Source organism: Cavia porcellus, unplaced genomic scaffold, assembly GCF_034190915.1.
Source record: "Cavia porcellus strain 051 isolate PalLab524CR breed Dunkin Hartley unplaced genomic scaffold, mCavPor4.1 scaffold_13, whole genome shotgun sequence".
NCBI classification, from domain to species: domain Eukaryota; kingdom Metazoa; phylum Chordata; class Mammalia; order Rodentia; family Caviidae; genus Cavia; species Cavia porcellus.
The window spans coordinates 18464149-18486147 of NW_026947496.1; the positions used below are offsets into that span (position 1 = coordinate 18464149).

A 21999-nucleotide genomic window follows, 5' to 3' on the forward strand; every position below is an offset into this window, starting at 1 on the left:
GCAATGAGGCCAGTATTCGGGAGAAGTGGGTGATAGAAGTATCTCCTTAGGCGTTTGCATTTCTAGAAGGTGGGGTCCTTGAGACATTTCTGTAAGGTAGAAGATTTATATCAGAAAAGGTCAAGGATGAGATTTTTAATTACCAAATCAATAAACGCTCTAGAAAAGGGAGGTCAGGAGCCTACCAGCTACTGCTGCTTGGAACCGACGGTCCTGTTGGAGCAGCTTGAGCTTTCTCAGGCAGACGTTCTAAGAGCAGTGAGGGTCATCTTGGGACGCAGCCTCGAGTTGGTAGAAGCCGTGCTAGTGATTGTTCAAGTGTCTCTGTGTGGGTGGTGAAAGAAATGGTTTGTGCTGGCAGTTGTGATTCTTAAAGGGAAAGGTTGAGACACTCTGAGAAGAGGCCTCAGAGAAGCCTCCTTAAAGTTTGGTCAAGGAGAGAATCCTTGTTAATCATACGAGGCCATGAAGGTTGGTTCATGAATGGAAATGCAGGGTGAAACCAGAAAGGGATAGAAATCAGATACAACTTGTAAGAATTTAATCCAAGACTGGCTGGGAGAGAAGGAACTGTATTTATTTAATCATACATGATATATGTTGTTTTTGCTTAATCTTTCCAACAAACCTGTGAGATCAGTACTATCTCCCATCACAACCAAGAGACAGATATTCAGGTGTTTTAAAGAACATGTTCAAGGTCATATAGTTCGTGATTGGTGGAGCGGAGATTCAAACAGATCTTTTCTTTGACTTCAAAGCACCATTTTCTATTCAGCATGTTTTATTGTTATATAACAGTGTGCTTTACTTAGAAGTAATTTACATTAATAACAGTTAACACTGATAAAGTTCTTACTATGTACTAGATCCTAAGAAGAAAATTCACCCTGGAGAAGTGAGAGAGACACCAGTGTTTTGCTTTCCAGGTAGAAATGCTCTCAGGTGTCACTTGAGCTGCTGCTCACACCTCATACGTTGAAAGGCTGCTTCTGGTCACAGCCCTGTGATACTGGAGCAGAAAGGCCTTTAGACGTCAAGCTCAGAGTTAATTTCTCAAATGGAAAGCCATGACCCAAAAAGATTAGATGATTTACACAAGTGATTTACTTAAGATCCCATGGCCTGTTCATTAGAGAGAGCTGGGATTGGTTTAGCCACAACTACTGTGGCCCAATTTTGGGGTTTGTCCTCAGACTTGGTCATCACACAGTGCATTTATCCAGTGTTAAGGGCCACGGTGCTGCCCGTGCATCCTAAACTGTCAAGAGCCGGAGTTGCCCTCCAGGGAGATGATGGTAACTTAGCAAGCAGCCGAGGCAGTGGCTTAGCAGGACTTCCTGTGTCAAATATTCTTGCCTGAATCCACCACTCTCTTCGGAGTGACCCTCACATTGTAAGTTAGGCAAAAATAAAGTAATAGCAGCAGCCACAAAAGAAACACCACAGATGAAACAAACCCTGAAAAAATGTTTGCCTGAAAGGGTCCACTACCACAGTTTTTACGTCTCAAAGACTGAAGTGCCCCACTTACTTATGTCAGAGGCTAATGGTTTATGCCACTCCGACTGGTGAGCTGCTGTTTCTTGTCTTCTTATTGTGGCTTTTACCTCTATCACTGCTGTGCCTGAATTGCACCCTGACAGTTTTCCTTTGCCAGCTCTCATCCCTTTCCTCCTGGCCACACGGGTGGATTCCTGGGTGTGAGGACTGTGCGTGGCTGTTCATTCTATGCAGCCACTCCGGTGAGCTGTGAGTGAGGGTGGAGACATGGGGCCGAGGACTGCGCTGGCCATGCAGTGTGGACGTGTGCATGCGTGTTCCTTTTCTAGGGAGCAGGAAAACAGCCGCAGAGCCCTGGGTGAGTGTGGGAGCCTGGGGGCTGTCAGAGCCGTCCCCATCGAAGCCATGGCACTGGGAGAATGGAACAGGCAGAATCCCGTGTTTCACCTTCGTGGAATCGTGGCGTGGGCAGTTAGGAGATGGAGTAAACAGAGCCACTTAAAGAAAGGGAATCTCTTCCTTAGGAGAGAAAACAGCTAGTCGGAAGAGGTGAGCTGAACAACAAGACAATGTTGAACAGTGGGAATGAGGCGTGGCAGCTCCTGTCTGCATCCCCCAGGTGCCCGGGGCTCTCTCCCTTGCAGCAAACCACCGAGTGCTGTACTAGCAGTTCCTTAATGGCTCCGCTTTTAGATTGTACTTTTCTCGAAGGTCAAGGCTATTGCCAGTACCTAGTCCTGGGTCCGTGTTATAGAAAGTGTTCAATAAATATTTGGTTAATGAACATGCGTGGAGGATGAGTAGAGGAGAAATGAAGCGTCCACGAACACAAATTTTGGAAAGTAGGTGGAAAGCTTTGCTGGTGATTTTTATTTTTATCTTTTTATTATGGAATAATTTTAAATATATTCAACAGTAGAGAAAATGGTGTAATGAATCCCTTTATCCTAATCACTCAGCCTCAGTGGTTATCAACATATGGCCAATCCTGCTTCATTTATCTGCCCCCTCCCCACTGAATTATCTTGAAACAAAGACCAGATGTCATATTATTTCATCTGTAAATACCTTAGTATGCATCCTTAAAACAATGGAGTGCCTTAAAAATTAAACCACACTGTTATCGTAGCAGAGAACAACACAGTAATTTCTTACTCTCAAGTTTATGATTGGTATTCATATATCCTGCATTGTCTTGTAAATGTTTTTCCTAGTTGGTTGTTAGACTCAAAATCCCAACATTTGCATTCTGGGACTATATATGCATTTAGTTGATAAGTATCTTAAGCTTCTCTTGGTCAATAGGTTCTACGCTTCTTTTGTATGCAGTTTCTTTATTGAGAAAACCAAATCTTTGTTCTGTGAAACTTCCCACAGTCTGAATTTTAACCAGCTGTGTCCCATGGTGGAGTTTATTTGATTTTCTGTCCCCTGTATCTCAGTAAGCTGCAAGTGAGAAGTGAGGTTTGATCAGATTTTCAGTGTTGTGTTATTGCTTTGGTAATGCTGGGGGTTGAGTCCGGAATCTTTGTACTGAGCTATATCTTCATCCCTTTCAAGGTTTATTTTTTAAAAATTAACTTATTTTTAAATGCAGTGGCAGTCTCATTAAAGCATTTAGTTGCCCAGGCTGGACTTGAACTTGGATCTTCCAGAATGCGGGGATTAGAGGTACACGCCACCATCCTTAGCTAGGTAGGGGAGATGATGCGTACTTACTGCTGCCCAGAATCAGGAGACACATGACACCTTGTCCCGCTGTCACGGGAAGCCTCATCAGTCAACACAGTGTCCTTGATCTATATGTTACCTGCTTCCCCATCAGCTTTTTCCCTAGAGGTTTTAGAAACCATTGGTAATTGTTGCCTATATCAGGGGTTGGCAGACTTTTCTGAAGGCTCCATATTAAGTGTTTTGGGCTTTGAGGGTCATGTAGTCTTTGTCACTGGAAGGAAAGCTGTCTTAGATGCTATGTAAGGGCGTGACTGTGTGCCTCTACACCCATTTACCAGCTCACGCCTCCCTGGCAGTCACTTGCCAGTGCTGAGCTAGATCATTACTTTTACCAAAGGTTGCGAAACAATATCAGAATTGTGCCATTCATTGTTTATGAATTGAAATGCTTCTTTACGTTCCAATTTTACCCCATTAATTATTTGGTGACCTCAGAGATATAACAGAAATCAAATTGTATGTAAAAGGCTATATATTCTCGAGTCTTTTCCTTTAGTTTTGCACTTTCAGAATGGTAATTTTTTTTTTTTTAAGGATCATCATGAAATCATGACTTCGTGGCCTTCAGACCCCTAGGTCTTTTGCATGCCAGCAGCAGTCCTGTGGCTGCTGGCTGTTAACAGTCACACTGCAGCCACGTGCCCCTTCCAAGGCTTTCCGTGGCCCAGGGCGGGATTTTTTCCCTGTCTCAGTTGTACCATTATTATGCAGTAACTTAGTAGTGTCTGTCTGCAGCTCTAAAATCAATGATGCTCCAGTTTTCAGTTTTGGCAGGTCAGAAGAATACTGTTTTTCAGGTTAAGAAATTTGATTCTGAATTCCCACAGTTTCACCTAATTTTAAATGTCTGTTAACATATTTGTCACTGTTGTTAAGCAAAACCGACACTTCAACTCTCATTGTGTACTCCTGTTTACTGAGCCTGCTGTCTGGCATTCCATGCACTTTGGTTGTTATTACTGCCAGGTGGAAAAAACTGATATATTTTAAAAGCCCAAATTTAGCATCATTGTACGTACAAAAATACTGTCTTCTGATTTATTTATATTTCACTGACTGTTCAAATGTTCTCCTGGTTTCTTTTTTCTGTTACTCTGTCTACTCACATTTTATGCTCTGTTTTCTCTTCCCCCCCTGCCGACTCTCACCCAGAATTCCCTGCAGTCTGCTCTCTGTGGCTACAGGAACCCCTTTCCTGTGCCCCTGTTATTGACCCCTTTGCTACTTGGACACCTCTTGTTGCATTTCTTTTCTGGGATTGAGGGCTGACCTGTTCTCCCTCATCCTCTTTGATTCCTTCCTCTGTTTTCTTTTCCAAACCCATTAACTCTGTTCCCAGAGTCTCCTTTAGGTCCTCAGCTCTATCGGTTTCTTTTCTCAAAACTGACTTTCTGGGGAAGCCAGCCTTATTTTCATGACTTCAGTTATTTTCAGATGCAGATGGGCTTTAGAATTTCTTCACTAATTCTGAGATTTTGCATTTTTATTTCTGTATTTATTATCATGGACCAGGTGTATAAACTTCTTTACTTACAACTGAAAATAAAAGCCAAGGCAAGAGAGCGCATCTCTTTAGCACTGTCTAGACATCTTCCTGTCACTCGTGGAGCCCTGGTTGTCACTTGATCGATGAAGAACTTTCGAAGATGGATTTAAAGCCTTTCAAAAGTTGCTGCCTAGCAGTATCTATTTTTATTTCTTGCTGTGCCCTATTTCTGCTTTGGCCTAATATTTACTGGCCATCCCTAGCTGTGGACTACATTTATGCATGGTGTAATGACATTTCCATCCACAATAGACCACGTATATGGTGCTGGTTCCATAAGATGCTAATGGAGCTGAAAAACTCCTGTCACCTATACTGCGCTGGCCGGCCTGACATCCTAGCACAGCACATCACCCATGTGGCTACAGTAATACTTATGGAAACAAAGCTACTGTACTGCTAGTCCTGGGAAATTATAGTGTACAGTACATAATACTCAACAACGATTAGCATAAACCACCGTGTTGCTGGTTAGGTATTTATTATGCTATATTTTATCATTATTTAGAATATATTTCTTGCATTATAAAAGCTTTCTATAGAACAGTCTCCCATGTTGCAGTGGCAGCAGTGCTGTTACCATTTGTCTTGTTGCTTTCATTTGGTTATTACTATTACTTTTGGTGACAGAGTCTTCCTATGTAGTTTAGGCTGGCTTTAAACTGACTGTGTAGTCCAGGGTGGCCTCAAACTTGCGAGGATCCTCCTGCCTCAGTGTCCTGAGTGCTGGGAGTACAGGTATGCGCCCCCCCCGCCTGGCTGTTTCTTGCATTTCTTGACTGTATCAAGTGCCACATGAGTGGTCTGCACCGTCTAGGTTTGTGGAAGTGCACTGACAGATGTTCCCAGCGTGACACAAATCATCTATAGCAGAGCTTTCAGAATGTAGCTTTATTATGTGACTCGTGGCTGTCCTCAGTAGGATTGTTTCTCTTTATGTGTCTTAGCTCTCTGCAAGTTTCTTACATTTTGCTTCTTTCCATGAAGATTTATTGGCACAGACTAATTCTGACTGTTTTCAATGATACCAACAGCTGAGCTGTATTTCTCTCAGCTATACAAATAAGAACTTTTTTTTCGTAACTTAAAAACCTTCATCCAAACCCAGCACACATTCATTCCCTGAGCTGATGAGAATGGAAGCAACCTCCTCTGGGTTTGCCTTTTGGGAATGGAGTGCTTGGTGTGTCTATCACACAACAAAATCACTTAACCTTAATATGTGGGAAATACAAAATTATCTCCCCTAACACACTTTTCCTTTTATACAAGTACCATTTTTGTTCCATTTAAAAAATTGCAGATTTTTGCCTCACTGTTATCTTCACAATTGAATGTGTGACAGTCAATCATGCTGCGTTGTGGAGCTGTGTAGCATGGCGACACCTATTAGGATTGCTTTGAAGGGCCTTTTGAGAAAGGCTGTTCAGGGCAAACAAATTCACTACAGTTTTCTCTCCGTTTCTTTTGCTGAACCTTGGATTAGGTGTATATTAAATGTGGTGGAGTGAGAGAGTGATTTTTTTCTCTCTTTTAGAATCATTTTGTCTGTTGCTAGTTGAAGTACTTCATAAATTGGACCAGTTACAGTTTGCAGAGTCAGCGTACAGTTGACCCTCACTAGTGTAAATATATTCCTTGTTGTCGTTTTTATTAATGCTGTGGAAGAGATGATAGTGTTTGTTCTTTAGAATTATGGGAACTGAGCAAAAGTTTGAGGAGTCACAAAATGAAAAATATTTTGGTTTGTGACTTTGTTTTTAGAATACTATTGCAAAAATATCTGTCCAACTTTTACTGTACTTATAATTATGCAAAAGCTGTCAACATTGAGATACTACAGTGATAGCTTTTTTGCTTAGTATATATAAATAAACATCTAGAGAAAAATTAAAAACTTTAAGAACAAAGTATATCACCTCAGGGGCTTTCCTGAGGCACAGGCATAGTCTTATTGTGGTTTTATTTTCTGATTTATATTAATAGATACCTTTGATAAGCCTAAACTTGAAGCTGTCTGTGAACAAATATTTATCAAAATGGGGTTTCAATGATTAAGATAAAGTTGGAATTTATTCATTTGTTCCACATGCATTGAGGTCTTCCTCTATGCTGTCTATCTAACTTATGAATCTTTTTGCATAGTATATATTGATCCAAGATTTCTTGCCAAGTTCAGTCAATTTAATATTTCCTTAGAGAAAAATTGGGGTATTAGATTTTTAATTTAAAGTATAAACTACAGAATATATCTAAGGGTATTTATCAAGACAAAGTTCTGACTTCAAGTGTGCGTGCCCTTGCAGACCTGTGAAGGGGAAAAGTGTTGGAGAGAATTCAGCATATTTACTTACACAGTGGACGCTTACATCTCCTCACCGCTGGCTGGTGATAGGTCCTTGTGCTACAGCAGTAGGTAGCATTCTTATTCTTAAAGTTTACATTATCATGGGGAAACTGAGAACAAAGAAACACATTACTTAGGTTGGGCTTGTGGAAATTTGTTAAACAAAGTAAACAGAGTGCTAATAATAGAAAATAAAGGGAAGAGAGTTCCAAAATGAGAAAGTGGAGGAGGAGCTCCTGGAAGACTCTGTATTTGACATCTACGAGAAGAAACAAGCTTGGTGTGACTTTTCACATGGGGAGCAGCCCAAAGCAGGACAGTGGGCTGTCACAGAACTTAGCAAAGGCCAGTGTGACAGAAAGGCAAAATGGACAGTGGTTCAAGATGGGGTGGTGGAAAGGCAGAGAGGCCATACTGTACAGAGCCTTGCTATATGGAGTTTGGATTTTATAGTAGTCAGGGGTTGTGAGGAGAACAGTTAGAATCAGGACACAGAATTTATAATATTAGTTTATGATGGTCATCCAGAGTTTAACACAAGAAAGTACAGGAAATTTGTCCACAACAGTAAAGACTCAGAATATTCATTCAGGGGCCTGTATCCCACAGCAATCTCCTGCATAAGTCCAGATGAAGACCCAAAGCCTGTGACAATTCCTCCCATGAGTCCAACTGGAGTTCTAGAGTCCACAAGAAGGATTCATGCCACTCTGTTTTACGGATCTGTGCTGGGAAGGCCCCAAGGTCAGCAGTGGAAGCTAGAAGTCTGTGCCAGTGGGATGAAGGAGCTGTGCTGTTAGGCTGAAGGTTCTACACTGGAGCCAAGAAGTCACACTCATAATAAAGAGCCAGGGCTGTCCTGAAAAGCACCACAGCCATCCTTAGTAACAGAGGCCCTGAGCCTCTGTTCTGACAATAAGAACAGCCTCTGTTCTGACTGTTCTGACAATAAGAACAGTCGAGACCATGCCAGAAAGCCAGCATGATGAGTTTGTCTTAGAGATTAAACAGCACACATCTTACCCTCTGGAGCCAGGAAGTGATGCTTGATATAAGGACCAGAGCTCCTCCAAAGTGAACCACAGCCACTCTCACTAACAAGGTTCTGAGCTCCTCTGATGACAATGGCTGAAATCACACCGGGAAGCTCATCATGATGAGCTCCTCAAGGAGAACCAACGGCTCAACAGCAACACTTAGAGAAACCCACAACGCCTCACTCTTCTTCTCCAAGTCTCTTTATGCTGGCAACTTTCCTCAGGTGGACCATCCACGCTCAGCACCATGGTGATTTAATTCATCTGGTGTTAAATTGACCACCAGTTTTAATTCATAACAGATTTTAATCCCTATTAATGGAAAACTACTGAAATGTTATAAGCAGACAATAAATATAATCCATTTTATATATTTTGAAGCTTACTTTTTGACTATTGCAAAGAAAAGTCTGCTGTGGATCCAATTAGAAGCAGGAACATAAATCAGGCAGTTTTGTAATGAACAAGGTCAAAAGTCGGGTTAGGTAGGATGTTGGTGATGGAGATGTAGATGATGGTAATGGGGAAAGAATGAGAGTAGAAGGTTGGAGACATTTTGGAGCTAGAATTGCCTTGGCCAGGGGAGTGGATGTGAGGAGTGAGGTATGATGTAGAATCAATGGTGCCTCTTAGTTTGGGGCCTGAAAAACTGAGATAATGCTGGTGCAGTATATTTTAATAGGAAAATAAATGTTTGAAATGTGTTGGGTAGGGGAGAGAGGTGAGAATCAAAACTTAAGTCTTAGACATCTTAAATTTCAAATATAAGTGGAGGAGGAAAGCCACTTACATCACCAGCCAGCGAGGACGTAGAGTGAAACCCCCCTCGGAGGGCAGCCCGGCCACCCAGGGACCTCCCGCTAGGTCCTGCCCCTCAGGAGCACCACTCTGAGTTCATTGCATGGGCCTTCAGGGACATTCGACAACCGGATATTATAGTTAATTTCTACAGACATTTGATTTTAGTGTCAATAAGTTTAGAGAGTTTTTAAAACCTTGGCCAAGGAAAATGGTAGAGGAAAGGAATTAATAAGACATTAGCTTAATGAAAGAAGATTCGGTCAGTTTTGCTAAGTTAGTTTTTCTTATTAACCTGTGATTTTAAATTATATCTTTCTATGTGAAGTACTTCAGGCTTTTAAAACTGGTGGCAGAAAGAGTATGAGTTAAGCAGAGCTGCAGAAAACCTGTCTGCAGACGAAAAACCTGTGTACCTCTGAAGCTGTGTTTAGTGCATGTTCTTTCTGCCATTAGTTTAAAATGCTCGAAGTACTTCTAAAATATCAATGGATGCATTATTTCTAAATTCCTAGTGGTATTCCATATAGTGCTTATTTATGCAAAATATTTGCAGTAAGTGACTTCTGTTGCTTTGTGAGGCAGAGGTTATCTCGTTAGTTCAAGACTGCATTTTTCTCAAGTCAGAACTGAATCTCAAGTCTGGCTTGCCTGACTTAAGATGCTGTGTGCTTCTGTTTCAGGATTGCCTGCAAGGTGTGGTCATCATCCTGGCCTTAGATTTAGACCTAGTATGGGAAGATTCATTACTTTTTTACTTACTGACTTAAAATTGCTTCAAGCAATGCATCAGCAATCGCTCCTCTTGATATATGCATGGAAGCTACTCTCAAAACTAAGTAGTTAGATTTCTAGATCATTAACAGATGAACAGATTATGATTCCCTGCCAGTTAAACTGCTTGGCCTTAGAGAAGGGATAAAGTAAGTTTTCTGGCATTGCTTCTGATGCTACCAAGCAACTTGTGTGGTTTATTGGTGTTGCAGGTTAAATTCTTTGAAGAGCAGCTGTTGTACTTCAAGAATGAGTGCTTGACATCTCAGAAATATTTTGAGTCTGTTATTTTGGGATTTCCTACCTTCTGTTATTCCAGGAAGGATTGTTTTAAAATGAAATGGCATAGCAAAAACCTTCATTCTGAGACTATTACTTATATAAAATTTAAATATTAATGTTCTTGAAAGGAAAAATGATAACTGTAACTACAGTCAGAGACATCAGCATATTATTAGTAGTAATTAGTAACAGTAACATGACTCAAGCTCTAATAGAAGCTGACTTCTGAATCTCTATGTGGAAAAAAAGACTTTCTTGAGGATAGATGCCACATGTGTGTTTAAGCTTAATTTGAGACCCAAAGTGCCACAAATAATAAAATTAGGAGCATGGAGTTTCGAGAAAGAGGTTAGACATTAGCGAGATGACAAGTATATATAATTTATCAGTAGCTGAGCTTAAAAAACCAATATTCTGCCTGGATATTCATAAAGAAGAATGATTCTGTAAGTGCCAGAATCCCTCATGTGTTATTGGGGACAAAGTTATTAGTCAAAACATTTAGGGTGTCATCAAAACTGATGATCGAGAAATGAAAATGTTTGAAGAGTGATGTTCCATTTGGTCCAAAAAGGAATTGAACACAGAAGCAAGCCTTTTAGCTCTATCTTTAACAACAGAAACTAGAGAAAATAAACATGATAATGTTTTAGCTTGCATCAGTTTTCTTATGAGAGCTCTTTGAAATTTATTGCCCTATTATCTTGAGAAGTGTTTGTGATATTTATTTTCCACGATGGGAGGAGTAGCCAGGAAATGAGGATTGAAACTTGGCAATTGTGGTTTCATAGCGAGAAAAATGCGATTTAGCCTGTTAATGCCAAATTAAAATGGTTGATGGACTCTGAGCATGATCAAGGCTAAATGAAACTTGTGCATGGAATATTTTGAAGAAACTGAACTCAACCCAAAATCTATAAAATTAATTCAAATGTTTAGTGGAGTAATACAGAATAGAACTGTGGATAAGTGAACAGTAGCATCCCAGTTATGGTGCTGTTTTGTTGTTAACTGTATTATGTTCGACCTCTTTTTGTCTTGTAATCTTTTTTTTTTTTTTTTTTTTTTGTCTTTTTCGTTTTTATCGGTACCGGGGATCAAACTCATGACTGCCTGCTTGCAAGGCAGGCGCTTATGCCACTGAGCTAAATCCCCAGCCCCATTGTCTTGTAATCTTGAGAAAGATGCTTATTATCCAAAGGCATGCTCACATCTGTAAGTGAGAATTATTATTGTCCCTTACATTGTAGCATTTATGCAATGTTTTCAAAATTCTCAAGCTCTTTAGGGAGATAGCCTTAATTAACAGAAGTTATAATTAAAATGATAAAGGTTGATGCCTGAAAGAATATATAGAAACTACTTTGACTAATGACTTGTAACACAAATAAAATGCAAGTACTGGTGGGTTGGTGCTTCAGAGTTTCTGAGACAGTCTTTTAGGTAAGAGTGGTACATATTGTTAAATGAGGGAAACAATTTCAAAAGGCAGAGAATGATTTTGGATTACTTTGGGCAGAGGCAGGAGCATATTTTGGTTCCCTCTTGTCACAAGGCAAAGCCTGTGAAAACTTAGAGGTGTCAAACAACCCATATTTTGTTTGCTTGTGAGTCTGCATAATCTTTTGGGCTGGGTGGCGGTGAGGCCCTGCTGGTCTCACTTGGGGGTCATTCATTCTCCGTGGTTGTCCTGGGTGATGCAGTTGAGGCTGGGTGGTGTGTAATGTGTTGTACACTTCACTGGTATTGGTGCTGGGTTATACTTCAGCCTCTCTGGCTTCTCATCTTCAGGATATGAGCCTGCAGTTTTTACATGGTGGTCTCAAAGTTCCCAGAGAGCCTGAGAGAAGCTGCCTAGCCCTATGTGGTCGGGGTTCAGATCACCACAGAGTTGCTTCCCCTTCATTCTGTTGATCTAAACAAGCCCTAAGGCCAGCCAAAATTGGAGGATGGGAAAAGAATTCCTCTGTGTGGTGATAGGATGAAATAAAGTCACATTGTAAAAGGGATTTGTACAGGACCATTGGATTATGGCAGTCATATATAAGTCTACTACATTTGTTAGAGATCAGGGCAAAGCATATTTAGGTAAAATGACATACTAATCAATTTAAATTTTGAAATAGAATTGTATGATGAAAAACTAGAAGACCAGAAGAAGTCCAAGGTCCAAATAAGAAAGACTCCAGTCTAAATTTAAAAAAAGATATATGTATATATATATATATATACACATATGAATTAATGTTTTTAAAAGTAGAAAAATATGAAGAATTCCTATCTAATGGCTAACTGGCATATAGAAATGTAACTCTCTAAACTGAAGTATAAAACTTGAAAGGCATGATTTAAGAAGAATAGTTAAGGGAGAAGTGGAGGAACTCATATACGTGGTTGTCAGTTTGCTATATGGGAAGGGAAATGAAACTGTTCTATGAAAGGGAGAATTCTAAAAACTGAATTTTAAAAATAGTAATGAACTTAGGATTGAATATCAATTCATTATTCATCTTTATGTAATAGTCACTGAACATGATTAGTAGTATTGCCAAGGTTCTTTCCAAATTAAACTTCTATGACAACTTCCAGTGCTTCCCATCTGGATAAATATCTGGGCTCCAGGCTCGATGTGCTGCCCCTACCACTTCTCTCTGTCTACCTCTCCTGACCTAAATCAGTCCTGGAGCAGACAGACCCCTGAGCCCAAGCTTTGTGGAAGCTGAGGGTGGGGCCTTGAGAGCAGATAGGCGGTTGCTTCTGGGCTGGGAGGGCACAGAAGATTGGTATTTGGTGCATTTCCTGGGAGGATCAGAACATATTAAATGTTGTGCTGAGAGATAGGAGACTCAGGAAATCACCCTAACTTCATTGCTTCATTGTGTGTGTGTGTGTGTGTGTGTGTGTGTGTGTGTGTGTATGTCTATGAAGAACAATGGGGTTGAATTCTCCCCATCCTTGGACTTTGGAGCAGAAAGGCTCCTCTTTGTTGCCAGGCAGAGCCCTGGCAGCACCCCTATGTGCTTGTCTTGCTAGACCACTCTGCTCCCACCACTCGTAGAAATGCAGTCACTTGGCTCTTCCATCAATCAGATCAGAACTCCAGCAAAATAAGAAGAAGAATGCCATCATAGCCAGCGAGAAGGACAGACGGAACACATGCTTAATGCTACAGAGTGGCAGCTGGAGACAGATGACAACCTGACAAAAATAGTAAGAGAGTACATAAGGAGATTTAAATGCAGTACCGAATTTCTAGAGATGAAATACAGAACGTGGGTTTCCAGTAAAACGTTTCAGTAAAGGAAGGAGATGTTGATTCTTGAGACTTGAGTTGATAACCTTGTTGGTCAAGTGAAAGAATGTGAAAGCACAGAAGAAAATATAAAGCAAAATGGAAATCTCAGGAGAAAAATAGATCCAGGAAGTAGAATGTGTGAGTAATAGAGCCAGAAAGAGAAAAGGGGAGCAGACGGAAGGCAGGCAATAATTAGATAGATATAAGAAACAGATTTTCCGAAGTTAGGAATCTAGACTGGGTCTGTAAACTCAAATGATTCATTAAGTTCCAGGCAAGACTGTGAAAAAAGACACCTCTGCATGTATTGGAAAAGTTCTTGAATTGTTAGGAAAAAGGAGGGAAGTCTTTCCAGACCGAGCAAATGGGCTATGATGAAAAAGTATCAGACCAGCTACAAATGTGTCATGTATGACACAGGATGCTGAAGACAACGTAGTAATCTGACAGAAAAAAGCTAAGGTCTTCAGCTGAGGCCCTCTAATAACCCCATCTCCATTGTCTCCATCTCTCACAACCTTGTATACACCTTAAAGACAGAACAGTTGAATAAATAAAAGTTAGACTTACTAGATAACCTGGACTCATCTGTCTTGACTACAAAACGTTCCTTTCTCGAATACTTAGAAAATTTGATCATATACTCAACTAGAAAGGGTACCTTAATAGATTCAAAGGAAGAGATTTTTATAGGTCTTGTTTTCTGATCATAATCCAGTAACATTAAAAATAAACGATGAAAGGTAATAAAAAATTTACTATTGATAAGTTTAAATGTTCTGTATAATCTTTGTTTCAAAGGGAAAAAATGAAAAGTCAAATGATAAGCTATCAAGAAATCAATAAAGTGAGCCTAAGAATCCAAAAGCTATGAGAGGGAAGGCTGTAGCCAGTGGAAAATGTACAGTCTTTGGATGATTTTATTACTTACAAATACAGACCACTTTTATTATGAAATATAAATTAAGGACAAAACAAGTTAAAATAAATTGGATTAATAAGATGAAATTAATGAAATAAATACATTAATAATTATCTGTTATGTGGATTTGATTAGGAAACGAATGCATTAAAAACTTAAAAGACTACCAGTAAGAAAAGGCATATAATCAGAGGCATAGGAATGAATCAAAAAAGATTAAAAATATATAGTTTGTTTAGTTACATGGCAAAGAATTTGGAAAACCAGGAGAAATGAACTTGTTTCTTTGCCAAATATAAATGTCCAAATTTGACCCAGGAAAAAATGGAAAATTTGAGCAGGACTGTGATCACGACAGAGCTGGGAAAGTGATAAGATCCCCTCCTCAAAGTGGCAGTGGGGTCAGATGGAATTACAGCTGAGTGTCATGTAACCTTGAAATAACAATTTTATCGTTATTTAAACTGTTTCAGAAGAAGATGAAAAGTACCAAATTAATTTGTAAAATAAGCACATATTTAACACCTAAACTCAGTACTGTGCTAGAGAAGTCTAGAGACCAATTTAATTTTGAATATAGATGCAAAACGTTAAATATTAGCAGACAGAACCCATCACTGTATTTGAGGCCCCACCCATGACAAGTGGGGTTTATGCCAAGGATACAAGAGTATTAAGCTGCTTCAAGGGACCACAGTCACAATGGGACAGGTGGATTTTTTTTTTCCGAGACTTTTAGCAGCTAGTGGCCTGGCTTCTCAAGAGATACTGTCTCCATGCTGTTTTATGCCACTCCAGGCAGAGACACCTGTGCTGGCTGCATTGCTCGGGATACTTCCAGAGCTCAAGGCCATCAGCAGGGCTCCCCAGAGGTGCTCATCAGCTTCTGCTTGATACAGTGGGTTTCTTGGAGTTGACCTTGAAACTACAGTTCATGTCTTTTTGATTGGATATATGAACATTTGTCTTTTCTTTGCCTGTTATTGAGGAGCCCCCTGTGAACTTTTATAAACATTAAATCACATCACACTGTATCTTACTGTATTCTTAGGTCTGATGGGATATTTCTGTGCAAATGAAAGCTGTTTTGAATAACGGCTCAATATTTTCAAGCAAATAATTTAGGTTTTCAGAATTAGCAGCGAGAACTGGTGGCTGCACCAATGTGGAGCATTTCTCCTCCTCTTCCTCTAATGGCTGGAAGCTTGGCACAGAAAGTCCGAATGTGGCCAGCTGACTATTGGGTGCTGACAGTGTAATGTATTCTCATACACAGACCTTTTGATGGTGTTTATATGTCTCTGTTTTAGCCTTCTATGCCTTTTGATAGAATTTGGCATAGCTATCTTCACTGGCTATTTCACCCTCCTTTTCTCTGATATTGATATGGACATAGGTGCTTTCATAGTTTCTTTGCCTTTGCGTACAGCTCTGCCTGCCTCAGTTCTTTTCATGGCAATGGGGCGATTGCTGCTGTGGCTTCAGGAAGCCTGAATTTGGAAAGGCATAAAACTAAGTGGGAAGCAGACACAAAGAGAACATTCTACTGTGTGTTTCATTTGGATGAGCTTCTGGTCCACTGTGGCTTCGAGGGATACTGGTTTTAAGAGTACTGTGACCAGCAGGAGATGAGTGGGAGCTGCCCAAGAAGCACATGACCAGTGTACTGCCCAGGGATTGTCACCAGGAGTGGTGACTGGGATAAATCACCTTGTTCCTTGGCTGTGTCTTTGGAGATGTTTGTGCCATACAAAGAGAAATCAAAACTAAACCTGACAGCTTTGTGGATTGGTAGGCAAGATACAGTCACAGTTTGCAGCAACGTGAACACGTATGTCCTCAACACAATCAGGACCAGGAATAAGGAAAATCTTTAGGGGACGTGGGAGGAAAGGGAATAGAGGGGTTGATGTTTGTGTCTGTATATCCTCTTTTATGTGTATCCCTAGATTCAACAGATATTAGCTCATGGCAGTTTTGCTGTGCAGGAATTTAGGTACAGTGAACTCTATTTTTTAAAATCCCACCTATATGCTTTGGCTTAGCACCAGAGATTCTGTTGATTGTCTTTCTTTTGCCACAAGTATGCATCTTGCCACTGGTTATACATTCTTGTAAAATAGGAAATCAATTTAAAAATTAGTCTAAGTCATAAGTAAAAAGGAAGATAATATGTTTACACAAGTCAGTTATGCATGAGTTTAAAAATTGTCCAAGCTTAGCTCCCCACTACCTCTTCTCTGTTAATACAGTGTGATCCATACCAAATTTTAAATTCTAGCATAGATGTACTCTGCTTCCCAGAAATGTTATGACAAGCCTTCTGCTATTATTGCTTGGGGTTTGCTCAGAAATTCAAATACATTTTAATATTTTCCAAGCAAAGCATAATTTAAGACAGATTTACTACTGAAAACACCACATATATTAAAGCTAAATGAAACCGATTTGGAAGACTCCCATATTGTTGCTCCCTTTCATTAATATTGAAAGTTGATAGTTGACTGCACACATGAACAGTCAACATCCAGCATTTGGCCAGAGTGATGGGAACCGTGCTGTGATTAGTCGTGGGACTGTAGATTGCATTGTGCTTTCTGTTTACCATAGAAAGGTAGTTTACATGAAATAAAATAGTTGTGCAGGGGAACGCTGGCTATTTCTTGATAGCCCTGCAGAAATCATTCCTGTGTGAAGATACAGCTGTGCATGCATTACCCGTTTTCTTCTTGTGCTCAGGAATTAGACTTGAGTGGTGATAGTGCTTATGTTGAGGGTGTTTATCCTGAATTATACTCTGTGTAAGTTCTGTGTACAACTATGGTTTTCAGGACTGGTATTGGAACAAAAACTTTGAAATCGAATAGCCAAACAATGATGACATTTATGCGACAGATTTCTTTACACCGAGGGTTGAGAGCCGTCTGCTACACTTAAAAATGTTCTCATCTCTCAGTGTACTTTCTGAAAACACATTATTAACCTTCATTCTCAAAGTCCTCTTTTTTTCTGTTTTCTGCTTCCAAAAGCACTTGTAAGCTCTATTGAAGGTATTTAAGCAACAGTTTTCTGAATTCATTTATATGTGATCCGTGTCCCATTCTGTTTTCCAAGGGGGCAGAATTTCAGAGAGAAAACTTCTTCATTCTGAAAGACACCATAGAACACACGCTCTGCAGTGTACTTCACACCCACTAGGATTTTTAGTTTCTTCTCATATTTGTGGACCAAAACAGCTAAGCATGGAGAGAACACTTTTCTGTCCTGGGAACAGAAAGGTGTGGACAGATGAAAGGGTTTAACCTGTTAAGTCTTTTGCCTCTAATGCTTGCAGTTTAGAAAATTCTATAAAGTGCCTTTCAGACACACCTTTTCAATGAGAGGCTCACTATATTAGAATCTCTGTTTTTTTCTTTGCAGACTCTTCATGCGGCCTGTTAAAGATGCACCTGAGACCGTTATAAGCAGACACTGAAATGCCTGGACAGTTTCTGGGTTTTCTAGCCACTCTTCCAGCCTTTGCCACTCCCTGCTGGGTCCGGGTGGTATGATACTCAGAGGGACACCTTGATCACAGCTGCTCTTTGGCCGGAGACATCCGCCCGAGATCGTGTCTGCCGCTCAGGATGGCCAGTCAGCTGCCCGAGGACCCTGCCGAGGCGCAGGTCTCCGACGAGCTGGAGTGCAAGATTTGTTACAATCGGTACAACCTGAAGCAGAGGAAGCCCAAAGTGCTGGAGTGTTGTCACAGGGTCTGTGCCAAATGCCTCTACAAGATCCTAGACTTCGGGGACTCCCCGCAGGGTGTCATCGTGTGCCCATTCTGCAGGTTCGAGACCTGCCTGCCAGACGATGAAGTCAGTAGCCTGCCCGACGACAACAACATCCTGGTAAATTTGACTTGTGGAGGCAAAGGGAAGAAGTGCCTGCCGGAGAACCCCACCGAGCTGCTGCTGACCCCCAAGAGGCTGGCCTCCCTCGTCAGCCCTTCCCACACGTCTTCCAACTGCCTGGTCATAACCATCATGGAGGTGCAGCGAGAGAGCTCCACGTCTCTGAGCTCCACTCCCGTGGTTGAATTTTACAGGCCTGCCAGTTTTGACTCGGTCACCACCGTGCCCCACAGCTGGACTGTGTGGAACTGCACGTCCCTACTGTTCCAGACCTCCATCCGGGTGTTAGTATGGCTGCTGGGCTTGCTGTACTTCAGCTCCTTACCCTTGGGTATCTACCTGCTGGTGTCCAAAAAGGTCACCCTCGGGGTTGTCTTTGTCAGCCTCGTCCCTTCCAGCCTTGTCATCCTCATGGTCTATGGTTTTTGCCAATGCGTTTGTCACGAATTTCTGGATTGTATGGCGCTTCCTTCTTAAAGCAGTGTGCAAATAGAAAGCTGACGCATTGCCGTGTTCAAAGTTAGGTGATTTATAATTTATAGAAGTTACTTTTTAAAATGTTCTTTATGATTAGCATCCAGGGCATCAAGAAAGGCCTTGGCCATATGTTTCTGGTCTGTTCTCCCCCAGGTACTAGCTTGTTGGGTGAAAACAGTTCGTGCTTAGGAGTTAGCAAAGGAGCAGAGCTGTGTGAGCTCAGTCTTTGCGGGGGCTCTGACAGCCCAGAGACTTCCTCGGGCAGGGGCAGGATTTCCCACCGCCCCTTGAGATGGCCCCAGAGTGAGGTGCACTGTGCTGGAGCAGAGGTCTTTGTGCAGATTAGGGATGAGCTGTTCCTCCTTTCCCAGCCAGAGAGTCTACAGGGGGGTGGGCACGGGGGCAGGGGGGGAGCTGAGCCACTCCCCAAGTTTGCAGTCTGTGTCCCCACACTCTGGGTGTTAGAGCCTTGATCTTATTTAGGTGCTTTCTCTCTTAAGGTAATGTCACTCTGAGGTCTGCCGCTCCGCAGAGACGCCTCCCCCTCTGGGTGTTCTCTCCTGCCAAAGGGATGGTAGGCCTGTTCCTTTGGGTGATCTCCTTGAATTCCTGTTTTGCCACATCACTAAAGAGTGCAGAAAGCATTGAGGAATTTACGTCAAAGTAGGCGTCATGGCAGAACAAGGCAGTTTGTCTTCCTTCATGTTTATTTCCCTCTTCTCAAGAAGAACAGAAGACAATGGACTATGGTAGAACAGTTACTGTTCATAGGAACTTCCATTTGGGTCGTTCCTTAAAACATCTTAGTGTTGCTTTGTTTTTAACTAACTGGCTCAGTCAGCCCCACCCCTAGCCCAACCAATAAGTTCCATGTAAACTAGCTGCTGCAAATTCCTAGTTTGAAATATTTTATTAGGATTTATTTAACTTAGTCCTGTAACAACTGGGGATGAATTGTGGCAGTGGAAACCCAGAAACGGTTAGCAAGGTGCTGTAGCTAATGGTTTGAAGTTCTGAGCACTTAAAGCTTTTCGTTATATTTGTTGAGTTATGTACAAAACTGCATGCTGTGGAAAGAAGTCCAGGCAGGCAGAGGCCAGGGCCATGTGAAACTGTGCCCTGCTCGAAAGGGCCTTCAAGTGTGAGAAGTAGAGGCAGCAGAGAGCAATTTAAGCATATTGTTAGCCCGGCTGTAGCTGAGTCAGTTTGGGAGTAGATTGCAGTTCTTAATTTTATTTCGAATAAAAGCATAAACTGTGTGACTTGAGCTAATGGACTTCTTTTTGAGGACGTAGGGGAAGTTGAATGTATATAGTTACGAGAAGAAATTGTCCAGCAGATTTTAGGTTTGAGAGAATAGAATGTTCACAGAAACTAGGGAACAAAAGCTTTTAGTCTCTAAAACCCATTACTAATGATTAACATTCAAATATTTGTAACTCTTAGAAAAGGGCATCCCGGAGCGTACTTTAACTTGTTTGTAATAAAGTATTTGTTGCGTGAAATAGTCACAGTGGACCAATTCCTATCTCCTCATGGAGGAGAGATTGATATTTATCTTAAATAGCAAGTTCATTTTATTTGTATAAATACTAACTTTGATAACATGTATGCCATGATAAGTATGAAGGTAAAGTTTATGTGGGGTATGGGCTAAGAAATTTAAGCCCCAAGATATGCTAACCATGTTTATGAGTCCATAAAATCTAGTTTTGGTAGCATTGTGAATGCAATTTCCAGAATTCCATTTGTACTTTGAGTAAATATAATGTTTAGGAGATGTTTTGTGGTTTGGATTTATATATTTATAAGGTTTTTTAAAAAATGCCTCATTTTGTCTGAAATGGAACATTGAGGAAATTGGTGAGCTATATGGTGGGATTTCCAGAAAGCTCTGGATATGGGTACCACGTGTTTTACTTATTTGTATAAAGTCTGCTGTGCTAACTGTGTGTATCTGTGTATCACAGTGGTCTTTTTCTTTAGTTTCTAGTAAATTGGCCTGGTTTTAAAGAGTTTTAAGTGTATAAAAAAAATAACAAAAACCCTCTTTGTGCTATTGAATGAAAAAAGGGCAATGCTTTAATATTTTATTCACTGTGATAATGCTTTGTTTGTCTATTAAATTAACTGGAGGTTTGACTTCTCTGACTTGTGGCTGTGAGTCAGTTATTACTCTGGACCTCAGGTTAACTTTAGTTAATAGCTGTAAACATGGATTTTGAAAAACATTGGTTAAGCCAATAATGTCTTTATCACACACACAAAGATTTCAGAACAAAGCTGACTTAACCTTCATCTTTTGTTAAAAGTGGGGGACAAACATTAGGAAGGGGAAATACAAATATTGTCTTTATAAACAGTGCCTTTTTTTCATTTTTCATTGATTTGATTTGATTTCCAGGCCTAGCTGCTCAGCATTGTCTTTTTATTTTTTCATTTTTCATTGATTTGATTTCCAGGTTTTGCCTAGCTGCTTAACAGAATAGATCCTGTTTATTCAGAGGACACCTTATTTTATATGGTCTGGAAAATTTTTAAAACTTTACCTGGCATTTTGTTGGGCAAAGCAGAAATAATTTGAGAATACGTAGCAGTTCTATGCTTCTGATTGTTGAAAGAATTGACACCATATGTTAATCCAGGAAAACTGTTTCATTCACTTCTGAAAGCTTTACATAAGCAGGACAGAAGCAGGGTGAAGACAGCGGGTGTCTGAGCCCGCAGAGCTTCTCTGCAAAGTCAGGCTTAACCACGAGAGGCCAGATAGTGATGTGCACTTGCCGTGTTGTAAACAGGTACTTCACTTCGGAGGCACTGGAGGAGATTTCTCCGTGTTATAGCCAGGCAGCTCTGAGGATCCTGATATTGACACAGTACCCTGGGGGCAGGAACTGGGCACAGCCCAGAGAACCTGGGCAGCCTGGAAGAGGGAATTGGGGGTGCACTGCTCCGTTCTCCATGGGTCACAGTTTTGCAGCCTTGCACTTTTTGCATGGGCTTCTTGGGAGATAAATACTTTTGATTCCTTTCAAACAACACAGACATAACACATATTATTCCAGAATTTTTCTTGAAACCAGTGACTGTCTTGGTCACTTTAGGATCAAGTGTTTAACCATTTGCTCTGGCAGCGTGAGTGGTGTGTCTTTCTGTGCCTTTTCCCCTTTGTTAGATGTGATTGCTCTTTTGTGCCCTGTATGTACTTTCATTCCTGTAGCTGTACTACTGGGTCTTTCCTTCCAAGTTTTCTTTAGTCTAAAAGATTTATTTAAAAATGTGGATAACCAAATATTGCAATTTAAATAAATTCCTTGTGAGTCCTGGAGGTGACAGTGATTCAGCCCACTTCCTTGTGTTATTTAAATCTATGGAATAATCTGAATCTATA

The 21999-nt window shown here is 40.8% G+C and overlaps 1 protein-coding gene across 2 annotated transcripts in view; it reads left to right on the top strand.

The window, feature by feature from the left end:
• Positions 1 to 20759, top strand: part of Rnf182 (ring finger protein 182) — a 53437-nt gene extending 32678 nt beyond the window's left edge. Inside the window, exons 1-2 of one of the 2 annotated variants that reach the window (XM_063259902.1) lie at positions 1462 to 1861; positions 17659 to 20759. In XM_063259902.1, the coding sequence (XP_063115972.1) occupies positions 17865 to 18608 (744 nt within the window). In that variant the 5' untranslated portion in view covers positions 1462 to 1861; positions 17659 to 17864 and the 3' untranslated portion in view covers positions 18609 to 20759. Of the gene's footprint in view, positions 1 to 1461; positions 1862 to 17658 lie in introns of those variants that run through there. The other variant, XM_063259901.1, reaches the window with a different exon arrangement.
• Positions 20760 to 21999: the final 1240 nt, after the last annotated feature.